This window comes from Sinocyclocheilus anshuiensis, unplaced genomic scaffold, assembly GCF_001515605.1.
Source record: "Sinocyclocheilus anshuiensis isolate Anshui unplaced genomic scaffold, SAMN03320099.WGS_v1.1 scaffold747, whole genome shotgun sequence".
NCBI classification, from domain to species: Eukaryota; Metazoa; Chordata; class Actinopteri; order Cypriniformes; family Cyprinidae; genus Sinocyclocheilus; species Sinocyclocheilus anshuiensis.
This window is the reverse complement of record NW_015548225.1, coordinates 476,913-495,859: the sequence shown is the minus strand read 5'-3', so window position 1 is coordinate 495,859 and position 18,947 is coordinate 476,913. Positions and strand designations below refer to the sequence as shown.

Here is an 18,947-nt window from a genome sequence, read left to right as displayed (position 1 = left end):
CGGGTCTTTTGACAACACTAAGTGTACATGACTCCAAAACTAGTCTGATGTCAATATTAATACTAACTCATGAATCCAAAGTGCTGCAGTTAAGTTAGTGCAGCACCCAAGTTACCCAATGAATGAAAAGCTCTTTAGTTTTAGTGTTGTTGAGATGATTTGCTGCCCACATCGCATTCTTTAAAAGGAATGCAGATGTTAACAGGTAAATAAAGGTGGCTTCATTGGGGTAACATCCGCCTTTACTGTCTGCCACCACTTTGTTCTGCGCTACTATGTAGAATAAAAGCAGGCTGGGTGACTTTCTCTTTAAAGTCAACCTATACAAACAATGCATGGAATTTCCCTGAATAGTAATCAGGCGCTTGCTTTGGGCCTTTGATTCAGGTGCTCTGATAGTGTTCAAAGGGACTGGAAATGCTAAGCAGGATCTGAGGCCCCACTGGCCCCTCTCTCTCTCTCAATCGGTCTCTCTCGCTCTCTTTTTCCATAAGTTGGCATCTGTGTGCCAGGTAGGGGGTTTTTATCACACCCCCACGGGACCAGAACATGAGCTAAATTACAACTCAGGTCTGCATCCAACCTGGGAACCTACGCTGGAAATGTGTTGATCCGCTGGGCTGCTTAGTCCCAATGTGTAGCAGTATACATGTAGCTACAGTTTCTGACTGAATTTTTTTTTTTTTACACTTTTGACTATGTAGGCGCAGTATAAGAAGTTATATTCCTCAGTCATCATTGGAAAACCTGGAAATATTTTTTACAATTATTTTTCAGACCTGGATTTCAGAAATGCAGTGCACATTAATAGACCTTAAAAATAATGGAAAAGACATTGACGTTTCTATAGTGAATATAAATTTTTTATGTTATGTTCTACTTTAAAATATCAAGAATTGAAATATGACTGCACAACTATAACAATAGGCTTATTTATTTGTTTAACCAATGTTTTGGCCATCAGCCTCAAGGTATTTGTATTTTAAAATATTCATACACATATTTACAAGTGTATTAGTTCATTTCAAGGGATACCTGACATAGACATTGAAAACTGCTCCCTTCAGAAATCTCTTAAAATTTTTTTCATCATAATTAATGGCTGCAATTTTTTTGTATATTATTTTATTGTTTTAATATCTAAGTTTTTCATTGGTCAAATTTTGTGGAAACCCTGTTTTATATATATTGTATATTATTATAATATATATATATATATTATATATATTTATATACATACTAGGGATGTAACGGTATGAACATTTCTTATCACGATTATAGTGACCAAAATTATCACGGTTATCAGTATTATCACGGTATTGTTAAAATCTGCTGCGGATGTTCAAAAAGTACTGACACATAACTTACTTCACCAAGTTTTATATTTAAAAATCAACAAACAACAAATAAAATGACTTTTTATTTGCATAATCACTAAAACAATAACATTACCAATGATGTTCGGATTTTAAATGACAACTTGACTGACAACAGTTTAATAGCATGTTCAAATATCTAATGTAAATGTTCAAATAAAGCTTTAAAAAAAGTTTCATAAAAAGGTAAACCTCACATTTCAACCTTTAAAGAAAATATGCAAGTCAAAATGATAATTGATTAATAAATGATTATATGTATTTTATCTGCTCCATAAATAATTCTAGATAACTTATCTGAATTGTTTAAATGTGTAGAATCCACATAAGCTTGTTTTTCATCAACCGGTCAAAATTTACAGCAGGGCATGCAAATTCGGTCCGTTTTTGGCCAGACAGAAATCGCACACATGCTGAATGTAAATATAAGTCTCTGTAAATCCACTCTCTGACACTAGGTGGCGCTTATGTAAAAGCTGAATTAGAGCGGTTTCCGTAACCTCCGTGGACAAAGCAGTATTGCGATTAAGATCACTTCCTTTATGTATTACATTGAGCGAAGATGAAAACAAAATGCCATCGAGTCGTTTCTGAAGACAGTTAGAAGCTTCAGAGATACATTCATATAATTAATTAATTCATATATGCATTTGTATAATTCCCTTAGCACTCTTTTAAAACCTCCCAGCTTTTCCACCCTGTTTTCACTCAAAATGAAAGTACTCTGTGTGCTGTGCGCACGCGAGATTGTTACTTAAAACTGTGCTTTATGCTGGACAGTATTTATTTATCGCGAGTTGTTCAAATCGCGGTAATCTAATACGGTTTTAATGATAATTAAAAGATGAAACGGTAATACTAACCGTGGGGGATTTTATCATGATTTATCGTCAAACCGGTAATCGTTACATCCCCAATACATACACATATAAAATCTGTAAAATACCACAGTCTTCTGTAAACATTTTGGGTGACACTAATCACAAATATTTTAGCGATTTTACAATATTTAATAAAATGATATATCAAAAAGATATGGATATTTGATATGCATCGTCCATCCCTGAGTCGTTGAAAGTCTTCACTGAGATAAAGATCTTGTAGCCCTTTGCACCTTGTCATAAAGAATACCGGCCGCTCGAGTACAGGCCAACCTGTTTCACGTGAGCACCTAACATTATTATCCCTGATAAAAATACCCTGTAATCTGATAATGCCCCCGCTTGTGTTGACATCTGTGTGTCTTTTACAGTGGCATCTTCACATTTTCTCCTCTAGATCTCCATTCTTCCCTTGTGTATTGACCTTTAACAGATATCAGAAATCAGCATGGCTCAGATCGTGATGCTCAGCCTTGCGCTCGGGGCTGGTTTGACTTCTCTTGAACAGTGTGTTGTTGTTGTTGTTGTTCTGTCATCAGGGTATTTTTTGGAGTTGCAGGCAGAGTATTTTTGAGGAGATGCAGAAGAGGTTCTCACAGGTAGCTGTGCTTGTGTTGCATGTGTGTGTTTATTCATTTGATACTAACTCGCAAATGAAGACGTCAGGAAAAAATCAGCTGGTTCGAGGAGAAGCTGAGGACACTTACAGGCAGATGGGAATTTGAGGATGTAGTGTAAACCTCTAATAAAAAATTAATAATCTAAATAAAATAAAAACAAGATTGGTTGTTATTGTCTTATCCAAAATATAATATTTTAAATATATAAAATCTTTTTTTGATTTTAGAGTGATGTTTTTTGACAAGCTCGATGAGATTCACTCCGTAATATTTTTCCTGGAAGCTGGGAATTTGAGTATATAGTGTAAAAATGTAATTGTCTTTAAAGTGGTTAAAGTCAACATGAATCAACATTCCTATTTTACTTGTCTTAGTGATGCAGAATATTCACGAATCACAAATGAACAATTTTGAAGAGACTTGATTTTATCCATTGATTGGGAATTAAATTGGATTGTTAAAAGTGAGCATTACATAGCACATGTTGTAGTCAATTGGACTGCACACTTTATGCAACATCAATGAAGTCACCAATGTCCAAGCTATAAAAGACAATCAAATTTTAAAAACCAATAAGTAAAACGACAAAAACTGAAGTTTTATTTCATTTATTTTATAAAAACATATTTAAAAAAATAATCGAAAGTAATTACAAACAAAAGGTTTAAAGTAAAGCACCCATAAAACAGTCTATTCAAGTTACTTTCAATGCTTTTCCCATCAGAAATATACGTAGAAATGTTTTGCTTGCATCATTCTTGGTATTCTCAGTCAGCGCTTTTGGTAACATGATCAGTTCTTTAGCAGACGCTCAGACAGCGTATGAAAAGACAGTGGCTTTGCTTTGTAAACAACACCTGCAATTAACCAACCACCACCAGTCATGGAGTCGGCATTATAGCCTTGACTGCATACTGTGGCCTCATTTGAGCACTAAAGCCATAATTAGTTTTAGTTGCAAAACTAGTTTTGCAGTTACATTTAACTGAGTGTCGCTATGTTTAATAATATGAATGTTTTCAATTAGTTAGGTTTGCTCGGCACGGTAATGTTTTAGTCTTGTTTAACCTTGATTTGTTCATGGTGGTTTGCAGAAATCTAACCTAAGTAGCTTTGTATTATTATTTGAGTTCAGTGTTGAAGTATGTACATACTTCCTAGCATACCATGTCTTCCAGGATGTTACATAACGATCAGACGATTAGACAGTTCTCTGATGGTATTGCATGGCACAAAAAGACCTGTTGCACTTTGCTTGTCTATTGCTTTTTTACTGTCATGTCTGATGGAAGTTCTCAGCACTGGAGCTCAGCTTAAACTGATGTGTGAGCTTGGTTAAAGTAAGCTCAGCATATGCGTTTGTGCATTTACAGATTGAAAGTGCAGCGGAGGAGCCAAGAGTGCTGTGTATAGTGCAGGACACCACCAATGCCAAGACCGTCAATGAGAGGCTGACGCTCAACCTGCCCGCCTCCACCACCGTCAACAAACTCTACGAGGATGTGGCTCACAAGGCTGGATATGTGAACGGCACTTTCTGCCTGGCCTGGGCTAACACTGGCGCCATGGTGAGAGTCCTTCCATGTCCTTCCAAACAAACAAAGACTCTAGTTCGATTACTCAAAAACATGTAATCTTTCACCACAAAATGAAAAGAAAAAAATATAATTTATTGTGCATAAAGAAAATGTAATGTTTTCATAATTAATAGAACCGTAATGTGTTAATTACAAAAAGTTTAGGCTCGGTAAGATTTTGTAATTCTGTAAATTTCACGAGTAATTACAAAGTAATTAAAAAAATTGAAAAATCTGAATTAAATGTAAAATTTTGAAATAGATATGCTGAAATAATAGTTTTTTGGTGGAACAATCCAGTAATCTTTGTTTTATTTACAACTTCACCCATGTAGTAATAATGAATGAATATGCCCTGTTTATGAGTTAATTATTCACATATACTAGAGGTTTGTATTAGGGCTGTCAAAATGGTTAAAAACTAAATTTGAATTTTGTACTTAAATATTATCAATATTCGAATTATATTCGAATTTACAAGGCATCATTGCAGTTAGGGGGAAAAAAGTTTTTTTGCTTCTGTCCTGAGGCCACAAGAGGGCGCATCGAGCAAAATATTACTAATGCACATTTCTTCAAAGCAATAAAATAACACGACTATCTTTGAAAAAGTGCATAATGTTTAAATTAATGTTTATAAACCATATATAATTCATTAATTTGCTTAAACAATTAAACAAAACAGCATCATGTATGTATGTTTAATAAAAAGGAACGAAAACCAATCACAAAGAGTTTTTTATTTAAAATCATGAGACGCAGTTACATTAATTTTACATGGCTTTCTAAACATGCAGCTCTCTTGTGCGAGACGTGAGTGCAACGGTGATTGATGTCCCTCTAGATTAGAAAATGCGATAAATATGCGTTCTATGTGAACGGCTTGGTTTCAACACGTAAACAACATCATCTCCACATTGATGTTCTCTTTTTCCGCAATATTTTGAATGAACAATGTAGCAGCGCCGCATCTACTGGATTCAACAGGATAAGCTATGAAAAACATTAAAATGCAACGACACTTACATCGTCATCGCATCTTGTGTGCCACTGATAAGGCTGCCTGACGCACACCTAAAATTCGAATGCAATGTTTTTGCATTCGAATGTGGATTTTTATTTTAAATTCGACGAATATTCAAAATTCGAATTTTTTTTTTGATAGCCTTAGTTTGTATTGTGTAGTGTACTAGAGGTCTGCATGGGTATTTGAAACTTAACCCAACCAGTACTGTCAAATATAAGACCAAACCCAACCTGAAATTGCTCCCGATAGCTTGTTGGGTTCTGGTTTCTTAAGGATGGAATACACTATTTGACTTTTAAATGTGCAGACTGACTGTGACTTTTGGCAACTAGTGTCGACTCATCTAGACTGCAAATCAGGGCAAAAGTCATTAGTGTGTTCCTGCCATTAATAATGCAAATAATTTATAATATGTTTTTTTATTAATTCTAAACTAAACACAACGCACACCTGAAGTTACACAGACAGCGTCAGAGCCATGTTTTTACCACACCTCTGCAGTGCTATGATTAGATGGAGTTGTGTCATGGACTGTGCTCCATTCTCCATCTAATTGTGTGTTAATCCCAGCGCTGACCCAGCACAGAGCCTGTAGCTGCAGGTAACTCTGAGTAGGTCAGTGGATTAGGGCCTGTTTCTGCCGTTACCCACGCTGCTCTCCCCGCCAGCGGAACATTAGCACGTCCAGACCTGTGGCTAAATTGCTAGTACATGTTGTCCCTCAGGTAGCACAGCCATTTCTTTCACACTAACTGAATCCTGGGATGAGATGTGGGTTATCTGCAGTACATCAGGTTGATTATTTTCTCTCTGAAGGTTTTTTTGCTGTATTTCTGCATGTATAGACTTGCTCTTTGTGTTGTGTTCCAGACAACATCTTGTCTGACTTGTTATTTGTTGTTCTGATTGTTTTTTTACTACCTCTCACTCTTCATCCTCGCTTATCTCTCTTTTTTTCTCCTATGTCTCAAATCTGCACCTGAAGGCTCCTCTGGACCAGGCCAGTGAGATGTCCATGGTGTTGTCCGGTTTTGAGGCGGGGAAAAGGAATTTCCTGCAGCTTACGGACAAGGGCGGGGAGCAGCCTCAGATCGCTTCAGTGAGTCACCATATCAGCAGTTTAACTGGGTTAAAAAAAAAAAAAAAACACAACAAATCCAACATTTTTTATCAATCGTTTGTTAATTTGTTCTATGAATCGTTTGTCTATCTATCGTTCTATCCATTGTTCTATCATTCTGTAGTTCTGTCATCTATCTACATAGATGTAATTATTTAATGTTCTATATCGTTCTAAATTTTGATCTATCGTTTGATCATCCGTTCTATCTTTCAATCTTTCATTCATTAATTTGTTCTTTCAATCGTTTGTTCATTCCATCTGTTGTTGTTTCTGTCTGTCTCTTGTCTGTTCTGTTATTCGTTGTCTATTGTTTGTTTGTTTGTTTGCTTGATCATTCTATCTATCTATTGTTCTATCTATATAGTTCTGTTTATCTAATGACCTCTCTGCCTGTCTTATCTATTTATCTATCTATTTATTGTTGTCTCGTTCTATCGTTCTATCCTCTTTATATACAGTATCTCACAGAAGTGAGTACACCCCTCACATTTTTGTAAATATTTTATTATATCTTTTCATGTGACAACACTGAAGACATTACACTTTGCTACAATGTAAAGTAGTGAGTGTACAGCTTGTCCCCTCAAAATAACTAAACACACAGCCATTACTGTACACTCACTACTTTACATTGTAGCAAAGTGTCATTTCTTCAGTGTTGTCACATGAAAAGATATAATAAAATATTTACAAAAATGTGAGGGGTGTACTCACTTCTGTGAGATACTGTATCAGACAAAAATGCAAAGAAAGTTCAAAATCTATCTTTTATTCTGTCGTTCTATCATCTTTATTTATTTATATTTGAACAAAAATGCAAAGAAAGCTTCAAGTAGGGGAAAAAATTTTGGAGTTGAACTTAGTTTCACATCTTTGTTCCCACTGTTTGTTGTGGAATCCAGTTTAGGTTACATTTACATTTATTCATTTAGCAGACACTTTTATCCAAAGCGACTTACAATTGAGGAATACAACAAGCGATTCATCTTAAAGAGGCAAATTAACATAGGAAGTGCTTGTAACACGAAGTTTCAGACAGGTTGTTACCTTTTGGGTTCCTGACTTATTTATTTCCAGTAGAAATTAAGGATACCACACAATATGAATGCAGTGAGTGTTAATTTGATATTCTTTTGGCATGGGATCTTAATTTTGTCAGGCATGGTATAAAACTAGATGGTGAGTATTGCATGTTTAGCATTATTCATGTGCAACTCTCTTACAGGATGAATCTGGCACAGCGGACAGCAGTGGTCTTGATGACAGCTCTCAGGGTCGCTTCATCGGACCCTTACCGCGGGACGGGACTGTGGGCTGCAGCAGTGACTACAGCAGCCCCAGTTACTCGTACTCCTCCATACTTAACAAATCAGAGACAGGTAGCCCTCCGTTAACATACATTGGTCAAGAAGAACATGCCAACTTTGCCACATAGATTTATTTGTCTTGTAACCTCTGCTTTCAAGGTTATGTTGGTTTGGTCAACCAAGCAATGACCTGTTACCTGAACAGCCTCCTGCAGACCCTGTTCATGACCCCTGAGTTCAGGAATGCACTCTACAAGTAAGTAGTCTGTGTCAAGTTTAGTGGGATAAATAGTTTATATGAACTAGATTTAAGCAACATGCCAAGATAAAGCAGAGTTCCTGCAACCATTGATGCAGATATTGTTAAATCAGAGTTTTGAACTCCAACTGTGTTTTTAATGTTTCTGCACCAGTTGGGAGTTTGAGGAGTCAGAGGAGGATCCAGTCATCAGTATCCCGTACCAGCTCAAGAGGCTGTTTGTGCTTCTGCAGACCAGTAAGAAGCGCGCCATCGAGACCACAGACGTGACCCGCAGCTTTGGCTGGGACAGCAGTGAGGGTACGAGGCTTCACTTAATGTCCCTTTGGGAAACTTTACCCACATTAACGCTGCTGTGATCAGATAGCAGGAGGAGTCTTGATTACTGTGAAACTCTTTACCTTGTTTGTCTTGCAGCCTGGCAGCAGCACGACGTCCAGGAGCTTTGCAGAGTCATGTTTGATGCACTAGAGCAGAAGTGGAAACAGACTGAGCAGGTATGTGACGCAAGCCCCGCCTCCTCATCACATGATGCTAATCCACAACCAGTGAGATCTCTAGACTAGGACAAAAGACCCAGTGTTGAGTCAAATAAAAATAATTTTAGGCAGTTCCAAGCTTTTTTTGCTGTGTAAACAGCAGCCGAGTCTGGACTGGTGGGTTTTACCCATTCAGTGTGGGTTGGATCAGGAGCCACGCACTGAATTCTGTGGATTTTCTTCACAGGTTTGCATGTTTCTACACTCAGCTCATTGTTCTCTTCTAAGCTGGGTGCTGTAAGACTTTAAATCTCTGTATTTGTGTCAGTAAGTTGGCAAAACTAGTTGTTGAAGTGAAAACATGTCTCAACCTCTTTTTCGGGGTTTGAGTTTATAGCGGGGTCCAAAAGTATTAAGGCTCTGACATACCGGCCAAAGCGATATCTAAGAACTAGCAACGATGAAAACAGAGTGTTTTGTCGCCTCACATCGCCTGCATCTGGGCCAAAAAGTTGAACACTGCAGAGACTAAGGCTACGTATACACGACTACGTTTTCAAAATGATTCGCGTTTACACATATCCGTGAAAATGGCCATAAACGCTGTATTATGTATGCCAGGCCAGTAGATGGTGCTTTCACCTTGTTAGTAAACAGTACCTGTAGGGAAGTAAAGATTATATGATGTATATGATGCATCTCCGCTGTTGGTTCTAATATTGGTGAAGTAAATCCACACTTCCACAATTGAGCGTTAGCAAACTCTTGTGCAGCAACAGCAGTACCATATACTCCGCCATTGTTGTGTATGTCTGTTCGCCTGAATACGCATATTTTTGAAAACGGGTTTCAAAGTGGAAGTTTTTGAAAACGGCACCGTTGTCGTTTCCGTGTAAAATACGGGATACGGGAATCTTTGAAAACAGTGACGTCATGCGCGTGCGTAGTACGTGTTAGGTATGTAGACATGCACAGTACGTGTCAATTTTAAAAAATATGTTGTGTAAATGGCCCCTAAAAGCCAACAGTCAGCTGCCCTGCATAAGAGGAAATAACACTCCATTCCAGCAGGTGGCAGTATTCTGTATTTTATCAAAACGAAGACTGCAGATATGCAAACTGTAAACAAGCAGCGCTTGCTTATCATTTTCCAATATGAATCATGTTGATTATTTGGTCTTCACTTTATTCAGGCATTCATGTTGTAATGTCTGCGTATTGGAAACCGAAACCGAAACAAGGATATTCAACATATGCATATGTACAAAACGTAAACAAAGCAGCCTCTGATCATGTGAACTACATGTAAACGTGTATAGATGATTCGATGTACTTGCTTCTGTTGAAGAACAAGATTCTCTTTGGTTGATTCTCTAATCATGCTGGAGAACATGATCATCAGGTTTTACACAAAGTTGTAGAGCTCATGCAGCTGAAGCTCTGCTGTCATTAATGCACGTCACATACCAAAGATATTATGAAATTCAGTTTCACTTTTTCAACTCAACTTTTCACCCAACTTATGCTAATCGTATCATCTATAATAGGAAAAAAAATCAGTTAATTAGGAAATTGTTTGCAACTGGACTGACTGCAAGTTTCATTCTGAATGTGTGGGTGTTTACCGAACAGTTTTGTGATTAGTGGTGTATGCAAAGTGTTTTGATGTACTGTCTTTTGTTTTTTCCAGGCTGACCTGATCAACCAGCTTTACCAGGGTAAACTGAAGGACTATGTGCGCTGTTTGGAGTGTGGCTATGAGAGCTGGAGGATTGACACGTACTTGGACATTCCTCTGGTCATCAGGCCCTTTGGGGCCAGCCAGGCTTTTGGCAACGTGGTGCGTCCGGCTGTCATTATGATGATTTTTTGTAGCTGTTGCAGTATAGCTGACTAGCAGATGCAGAATTAAATTGTAAAGGAATTGTAAATTGTAGTTGTTTTATATGGCAACAGAATTTTCAGTTTATTGATTTTATTACTGTTTGAAATGGAAATATGACCATTGCAATATGCTAAGAGCTACTAATGTACATTGGTCTTAAAAAAAAACAAAAACAAACATAGAGTCCACAGCTAGCCCAAATATATTTATATATATATATATTGTCATCCAAAGCGCTGAACAGTGTTATTTTAAATTATTTATATATTATTATGGTATTTATTTACAATTTTAATTATTTATTTTTTATGTTTTTGTTTTAATTTTATATGCTTTTGTCCTTTTTATTAGTTTTTGTTTTAAATATTTGTTTTTTTAATTTATTTTTCATTTTTATTTCCGTTTTAGAAATTTTGGTACCTAAACTTATTTTCAGTTTGTTGCCAAGGCAATTTAATCTCACAATTATATTTTTGATCAGTTTTTCATCTAATAGTTAGATTTTATTTTATTTCAGTTAATGAAAACAATGTTTAATAGTTTTAGTTTTAGTTAACAATGACGGCACTGGTACTAAATGTCAAATGCAGTGTCCAAATGACAGTGGAGCCAAAAACCAGCAGTCTGAAACAATTATTGTCTAAATAGTTCTTTAGTAGCAACCTCATTGAACTTTTGATCGACATGTTTGTCCTCATTGCCCACTGATTTTATGTCGAACAGGAAGAAGCCCTGCAAGCTTTCATCCAGCCTGAGACTCTCGACGGTCCCAACCAATACTTCTGTGAGCGCTGCAAAAAGAAATGTGACGCTCGCAAGGTGATTCAGATCACAGATGACGATTGTGAAGTCCTGTACCACATTTCAGTTTCTGATGCGGTGCGCTGCAAAAAGAAATGTGACGCTCGCAAGGTGATTCAGATCACAAATGACGATTGTGAAGTCCTGTACCACATTTCAGTTTCTGATGCGGTATTATTTTTGTCTCCAGGGTCTGAGATTCCTCCATTTCCCATACCTGCTGACTCTGCAGCTGAAACGCTTCGACTTTGATTACACCACTATGCACCGCATTAAACTCAATGACCGCGTGACCTTCCCAGAGGAGCTGGACATGAGCCCCTTCATTGACGTCGAGGATGAGGTGAGACACAGCTTTATGCTCTCTTTTTTGAGTGCTCATATCCTTATTGAGTCCATAATTAATGAACGGATGATCTTGTCTAACCTTTTTACACCTAGTGTTAACATCCCAGATGTGTCTCTAGTGACCATTTGTTTTCATGAAGGAGTTAGTTTCTGATTTTGTGAACAGACCTATGTGATAACATGGTTGAAAATGTGCATTTGAGTTTTATGAACACGCTGTTGCACCTTTAATAACTTTTAAGGCTTATTTATATAAGCTGTTTAGTTGGTTATATCATCGAGTTGTAAAGACCGGCTTCTCATAGCATAAGGACATGCAGTCTCATGAATGACTATGTGACCCCGATGCGTCATCAAAGTACTACAGTCATTTGCCATTTGACAGCACAATGTAGATTTTAAACCTGGAAGACAAAAAAAGCTTAAAATGAACCATTTGTCTCTTATTAACAAATGATATAATAGTCTTCTATGATGTGCAACACAAACACCTTTGTTAAATTCTCAGAAAAAGTAGTTCTGTATTTCATGACCCTTAGGACACTCACATAAAGCGATATATACTACGGATGCACGGTATTGGATTTTTGCCGATATCCGATATGCCAATATTTTCAACTCATTTTTGCCAATACCCATGCCGATACCGATATATTTACTTTTATTTGGAAACAACACTAAGTCTATCCTGTGCAGAAATTCTAAACAAATTATTTTTAATTTTGGTTAGTTTTTTGACAAAAACTAATTTGTTAGAATTAAATAAACAATAATGAAGTTATTTTATAATGAGAGTACATTGAAAGCTTTGAAAGTAATTATAAATCAACTATAAATCAATCACTTTTTTCTTTCAGACAGATGCAGTGGTAACCTTAACATTTTATTTAAAGATTTAACATTTGTAGATGGTCTAAAGAAAAAGTCGCAAACATTCTGAAAATCTTTCATAGTTCATAATCTGTTTAAAAAACATATTACACATTAATAAATAAATCTTTATATATAAAATTTTTTAATTTACAAGTGTCATGTTTGTGATTTTTATTCATGTATTGTAAGCTATATCAAATTCCCTTTAAGGCAAGTCATGTCACTTGGCGGCCATCTTGGAAACGCCTCCAAATGCCTATCTCTTTGAATGGGGAAACATCAAATTCTCCAAAACTGTTCACTAAGCTTATGATTAAATTTCATATTTGAAATCACCAATGAAATCTGACAACAACTGTATCATAAATGTTGTTTATTTTGCTCAAATAGCATTAAAAAAAGCTTATTTTTCAGGCTAGATCAGCCAGTGCGCATGCGCAGTCCTAACCGCACGTCTCAGAGCGTTGACTGTTTCTATAGCAACTGGGACGTCTAACGGCAGCTGCAGTGACACGCTGACTTTACCGATTAGCGATAGGCTCTTTTGCTCAGAAGGCGGGGCTTCGTTTGATAGAGCGGCCATATTGAGTTTTGCATTTTTCCCCATTCAAAACTATACGAGTGACACGTCTTGGGTATTCTATAGTCTTTGGCTATATCTTCTGACCTTTAAATCAAAACATACTCGTGATTTTACGACAGCAGTTACCGCTTTATTTAATCAGAAATACAATCTTGATGTTATTTGTGTATTTTACTTTCATTTTAATACAAGTAGTCCAACAGTGCCCCCTAGGGAATTAAAACTCCTTACCTGACGGGCATTAGGACCTGGAGTAGGCTGCCGCAGCGCCAAGTAACTGTTGAATCTATTGCGCACCGGACGCTTCATTCTGTTCTTGCATTCTCAGTTTAAATGCAGCAATCAAAAACAGTGAATCTAACAGTGAATCACCATTCAGTGCAAATAATGACCACAATGCTGACTTGATCTTATCGCTAGCACACCCTGAGCACATGCGAGTTATTCATCTTATCGGCATAATTGTACATATCGGACCGATGCCGATGTTTACATTTTAAGCCATTATAGGCCGGTTCCGATAATATCGTGCATCCCTAATATACACTCACCGGCCACTTTATTAGGTACACCTGTTCAACCATCTTCTGATGGCTACTTCCAGCAGGATAATGCACCATGTCACAAAGCTCAAATCATCTCAGACTGGTTTCTTGAACATGACAATGAGTTCACTTTACTCAAATGGCCTCCACAGTCACCAGATCTCAATCCAATAGAGCACCTTTGGAATGTGTCGGAACAGGAGATTCGCATCCTGGATGTGCAGCCGACAAATCTGCAGCAACTGCGTGATGCTATCATGTCAATAATGGACCAAAATCTCTGAGGGATGTTTCCAACACCTTGTTGAATCTATGCCACGAAGAATTAAGGCAGTTCTGAAGGCAAAAGGGGGTCCAACCCGGTACTAGCAAGGTGTACCTAATAAAGTGGCCAGTGAGTGTATACTATAGCAAATCTCTGCCTTATATTTTATTTTTGTAAGGAAATGTAACTGTTATCACCCAGCTCTGCATATAAAGTTGGATATTTAAGTATGCACAGCTTTATTTGCATACATACTCATGGTGGGATGTTGTATATAGCATATCTCAACTGCTTGTATCATCACAAAATGTCATCTATATTATCATCCAGCTTTGATCTGCTTAATGTGACTATAAAGCATGAAGATATTAAAAATATTAACATCATGGTTTCCTGTAAAGCTGCTTTGAAACAATGTGTATTGCGAAAAGCAGTACTAATAAACTTGACTTGATCTCAACATTTGGCAACAGACTGATAAGGGCAGCAAGTATAATAAGAGTCACATTTCTCATTTCCTATTATTTAATTCTGTTTAAAAGAATCGTTACAGAAAACTTGAATCATTAAGAGACGCATGATAGAGCCCTGCACGGGCCTCAAACGCTCAGGCCCGGCCCTTGTCCGACAGCTTATCAGCAGACAGTGAGCTGATCATAGCCTATGTTTGATCAATTTAGCCTTCTCAAATCATCACGACTTACCTAAAAAAAAATCTATGGATATAAAACAGTTCAAGAATATAAAAATGTTTAAACGTTAAACCTAGATAAATGTGCAATGTATCCAATAGTTTGTGCGGAGAGTGGAAGCTAAAGCGCGCTTTGCAGGACATGGAGGCGCCAGCGAGATCACTTGTATTTTTTTCAGTGGATACTCCGTCATTTTTGCTCATAAAGGTAAGAGTAATACATCATACGGAACTGTAAAGGGTCTACTTTTATTTGTGTGCACTCACAATATCAACAAAACATGCTTTTATAAAAAAAGAAAAAAAAAGAAAACAAACATGGTGCGCTTTCTGTCGTCTCGTCTTAAACAGGAGCACTTCACAAAAATGAACCGAAACTCCGTGAATACATTCCTCACAGACATGATAAAATATATCTATAGAAAGTTTTAAATTACTACTTAAAGCTGCAGTCTGTAACTTTTTTAGTTAAAAATGATCCGAAATCAATATTTGAGCAAGTACATAACCAGCCAGTGTTCAAAACTATTGCCTTACTTTAGTCTGATTCACAATGGTTAGCTTATAATAATGTTTTCTAATTTGAGTGGTATGGGTAGGTTTTCACGGGAAATTCGAGCATGGCACTGCATCATTACGTCACGTCTGTAAACATAAAGAAGTTGTCCCGGCTACTAGGCTATCGCATGTGAGGATCCTGCAGGTGGCCGATCGTTTATAGCCTTTTCTCACAGCAGCCAGAATAATTAAATGTATCATTTTGATGGTGGATTGTAATCCATAAAGGATTATGTGTTTATGAAACACGTGAATGAAATGAAATTATATTCCAGTTATAAATGTGCTTCTGATTACACATTTACATTTGTATTTTAAAGAAAACCAGTTCGAAGGTAGCATAATATGCTTTTTGGGTTAAAAGAATTTCTTAATATGAAATTCGAAGAGTAGATAATTCTGCACTCAGCTGCAATTCCAGGTTTTCAAACAGAGATGGTGACAAAGAGGCAAAACCTACGGACTGCAGCTTTAACGAAATGAAACAAATTGAAAACAAACTCTTTCATTATGATCATATTCATAATCCGTAAAGATGCACTTCTCTCTAAAGGCGCGTCTGATGAGGAGATGGCGAGTCAGGATCGGCAACTTCATCCTTGTGACACGGACTCAGAAAACACTAGTTTATTAGTAAATAATTCAAATATTTCCTTACTATATCTCCCTGACACATTCATGGTAATTACTTTTGCTGGGGCTTTGCGGCAAGCTTTAGCCTATTGCGTGCGTTTGAACGCAAAATTCTTCAGCTGCGCTGACAGCACGCATGCTGCTGACGGGACACAAAAACACCGTCGAGCCACTCTTGACAATCACGGTAGTGCAGTCTCGTGTTTCCACCAGCGCGGCAATTTTTTTTTTCATCACTAATTGATGGATGTCTAAAATATAAAAATAAGGAGAAGCCTAAAACAGGCCCGAGGCCCGGCCCGCGTCTGAACTATAACATGAAAATTGGCCCAAAGCCCAGCCCTAGGGGCATAAAAAAGTCGGGGCCCATCGGGCCCGGGCTGAAATGCAGGGCTCTAATGTGTGAGCCAAATTTTTAAAATGTTTTTTATGATTCCCTTCCCTAGCCTAGAACGAACTTGTCGATTAGTGTGATCAGCTTTTGAGCGTCTTATACTGTGAGCATTGCATTTTTAAGAATGATTGTCAAGAATAAATAGTTCTGTTTTTTTGCACTCTGCCATTGTTTTTTGTTTTTGTTGTTTTTGGACACAACATTTATTTTGTGAATGCCCCTTAATGCACACATTTAATTGTCTTATTATTCAGTGTTTCCTTAGACCAGTAGGTTACCACTAGTGGATTTTGAAAGTGTGTAGTTTTGAACATGACACATCATTTTGATGCATTGATTGCATGTTTTGACTCTGCAGAAATCACCTCAGACAGAGAGCTGCACCGACAGTGGGGCGGAGAATGAAGGAAGCTGCCACAGTGACCAGATGAGCAACGATTTCTCCACGGATGATGCTGTGGACGAGGGCATCTGTCTGGATAACACCAGCAGCTCAGAGCGGGTGCTCAAACCAAAGGTCACCTCATGTCCTCTCTGAACCCTAACGCTGAAGTGCTGTATTGAATTGTGGAAGATGAAAGACAAACATGCTTTTTCTTGTCTCCCTTATAGAGCTCCTTGACATTTGAACTCTTCTCGGTCATGGTGCATTCTGGGAGTGCTGCAGGTGGGCACTACTACGCCTGCATTAAGTCCTTCAGTGACAGCCAATGGTACAGCTTCAATGACCAGCACGTCAGCAAGGTCAGCCAGCTAGCATCAGTCTTAAAGGAATAGTTCACTCAGAGTCAGAAATAAAAATACTGGGTCTCATTCACTAATAATTGTGTGGATTATTCGTATATGGGGTGTAACGGTACACAAACATGACGGTTCGGTATGCACCTTGGTTTTGACGTCACCGTTCGGTATGATTTCGGTACAGCAGGGAGAAAAAAACTAAACATAAAATGGCGTTTTTTTATTTAACTGTGGCTTACTGAACAAGTTGCTCTTTCTTTAAATAAATTCAATTATAATTACAATTTTCCTAGGGTTAAAAAGATCTACCTCTGCTTATGCTCTAAACTATAGGGAGCCCTTTTACTTTACTAAAATTACAGTTAACAACAGAGGCCAAACATAAATTTACTGTTTATTTTCAAATTTAATAATCAACTCTCAACTTAAAAAATGTATACAAACATGTAAATTGCACATAATGCAGTTTTTAACGACTCGGCTCGGCACGGCTCAGTACGTCACGGCTCGGTTTGCGTTTCCACTGCAGTTTAGTACCGCTTTAGAGTGGGCAGGATTATTCACGTTGTTATAGTTGCGCCGCCTCTACTGCCGCGACTCCTGAAAAACTTTCATTCCGCGTCGCCCCATCAAGCTCTCGCTGGATCCGCTCCTCGGCTATCAATGAGAGGGAACGTCTGTACTTCCTCAACAGACCACGAAACAGCCATTTTTTGGTTGTTAAAAAAAGGTGCGCTCGTTCAAAACAGTTGCGTTCGATCCTTCGCTGGCTAGATTTAAATCTAGCAGGTCTGTTGTGTCTCGTGTCGCAAGTTCAATGACGCAGGTAGTGATGATTCTCTCCGGCCAATCAGTGATCAGCAGAGTTTACACGTCACGTTTTGGTAACGGTATGGTTCGCTTGGAACCTCAACCGAGCTGGTACTGAAAAAAGTACCAGGTACTGTACCCAGTGGAAAACCCCCCAAAAGTGAACCGTACCGTACTGTGTCGTACCATGCAGTGGAAAAGCACCACATATGTCCTCTTTTTCCCGGACATGTCCTCTTTTTGGCCCTAAAAACAATGTGTCCGGCCAGGATTTCTGAATCGACCAAAATGTCCGGGATTCAGCTTTTTGCTTTCTACAGTCACCATTCATTGTGTGCGTTTTTGTATTAAAGGCACAATATGTAAGATTTTTTTATTAAAATATCCAAAACCACTAGAACAGTGTTATATATTTTGCTGACTGTGTACTTACATTATCCCAAATGTTTCGTAGAATGTTTAAGTCCAGAGAAATAAGCAATTTTAACTAGTGACACGAACCGTGTCCATAGTGTCCTTGTGTCGCAATCAATAAAATCTCCGCTGCTTTCCAGCCGTGTGTCACGCTCGTTCAGCGCCTCGTTTCGCTTCGACGGCTTTCAGCCTCACCCTGCTTCACTCCCATGATTCCACACTCAGTCACGGCGTCATCAAACTATGCCTTTGTCTCTTTGTTTATTTTGAATACGCACCCTCCAGCGGCGAAAATTACATATTGTGCCTTTAAAGCCCTGCGCTGGACTGTTTTCTTGATCCCGCTCCCGCTGAATTTCTGACCATTACTGCCTGCTCCCGCAAACATTCTAATATTGAATATAATTTTGCACATCAGGGAGCCACTATCAATCTGCTGGTTGGATGCAGGGTTGCCAAATCCGTATTCTTTGCGTGTAGTTGGGCTGATTTTAAACTGTTGCGCAGGGTTGATTTTCTCCCGTGGGTTAAAGGTTTTAAATATTGCATAGATTACATTTGACTGAAATGCTTGTATTGAAACATTTTGCATTCTACCTATGATAAAACTGTGGTAGATTTTAAGTTTTGTGAAAGGATGGCCACTGGTAGGAAGCCTTTTAGCTGTGTTTATGATCAATCTGCATAACAGTGACTGTAAAATATGTATTTTAGGTATGGAAATTACATATTTTGAGTTTAGATTTTTGGGATGATG

General features: G+C 37.9%; 1 protein-coding gene across 1 annotated transcript in view; it reads left to right on the top strand.

The window, feature by feature from the left end:
• LOC107654350 (ubiquitin carboxyl-terminal hydrolase 47-like) overlaps positions 1 to 18,947 on the top strand; it is a 42,681-nt gene that overhangs the window by 6,592 nt on the left and 17,142 nt on the right. Inside the window, exons 2-12 of the mRNA XM_016441392.1 lie at positions 4,251 to 4,445; positions 6,467 to 6,580; positions 7,830 to 7,983; positions 8,071 to 8,167; positions 8,325 to 8,470; positions 8,588 to 8,667; positions 10,340 to 10,489; positions 11,258 to 11,353; positions 11,526 to 11,678; positions 16,584 to 16,742; positions 16,838 to 16,969. Coding sequence (XP_016296878.1) covers positions 4,251 to 4,445; positions 6,467 to 6,580; positions 7,830 to 7,983; positions 8,071 to 8,167; positions 8,325 to 8,470; positions 8,588 to 8,667; positions 10,340 to 10,489; positions 11,258 to 11,353; positions 11,526 to 11,678; positions 16,584 to 16,742; positions 16,838 to 16,969 — 1,476 coding nt within the window. The remainder of the gene's footprint in view (positions 1 to 4,250; positions 4,446 to 6,466; positions 6,581 to 7,829; positions 7,984 to 8,070; positions 8,168 to 8,324; positions 8,471 to 8,587; positions 8,668 to 10,339; positions 10,490 to 11,257; positions 11,354 to 11,525; positions 11,679 to 16,583; positions 16,743 to 16,837; positions 16,970 to 18,947) is intronic.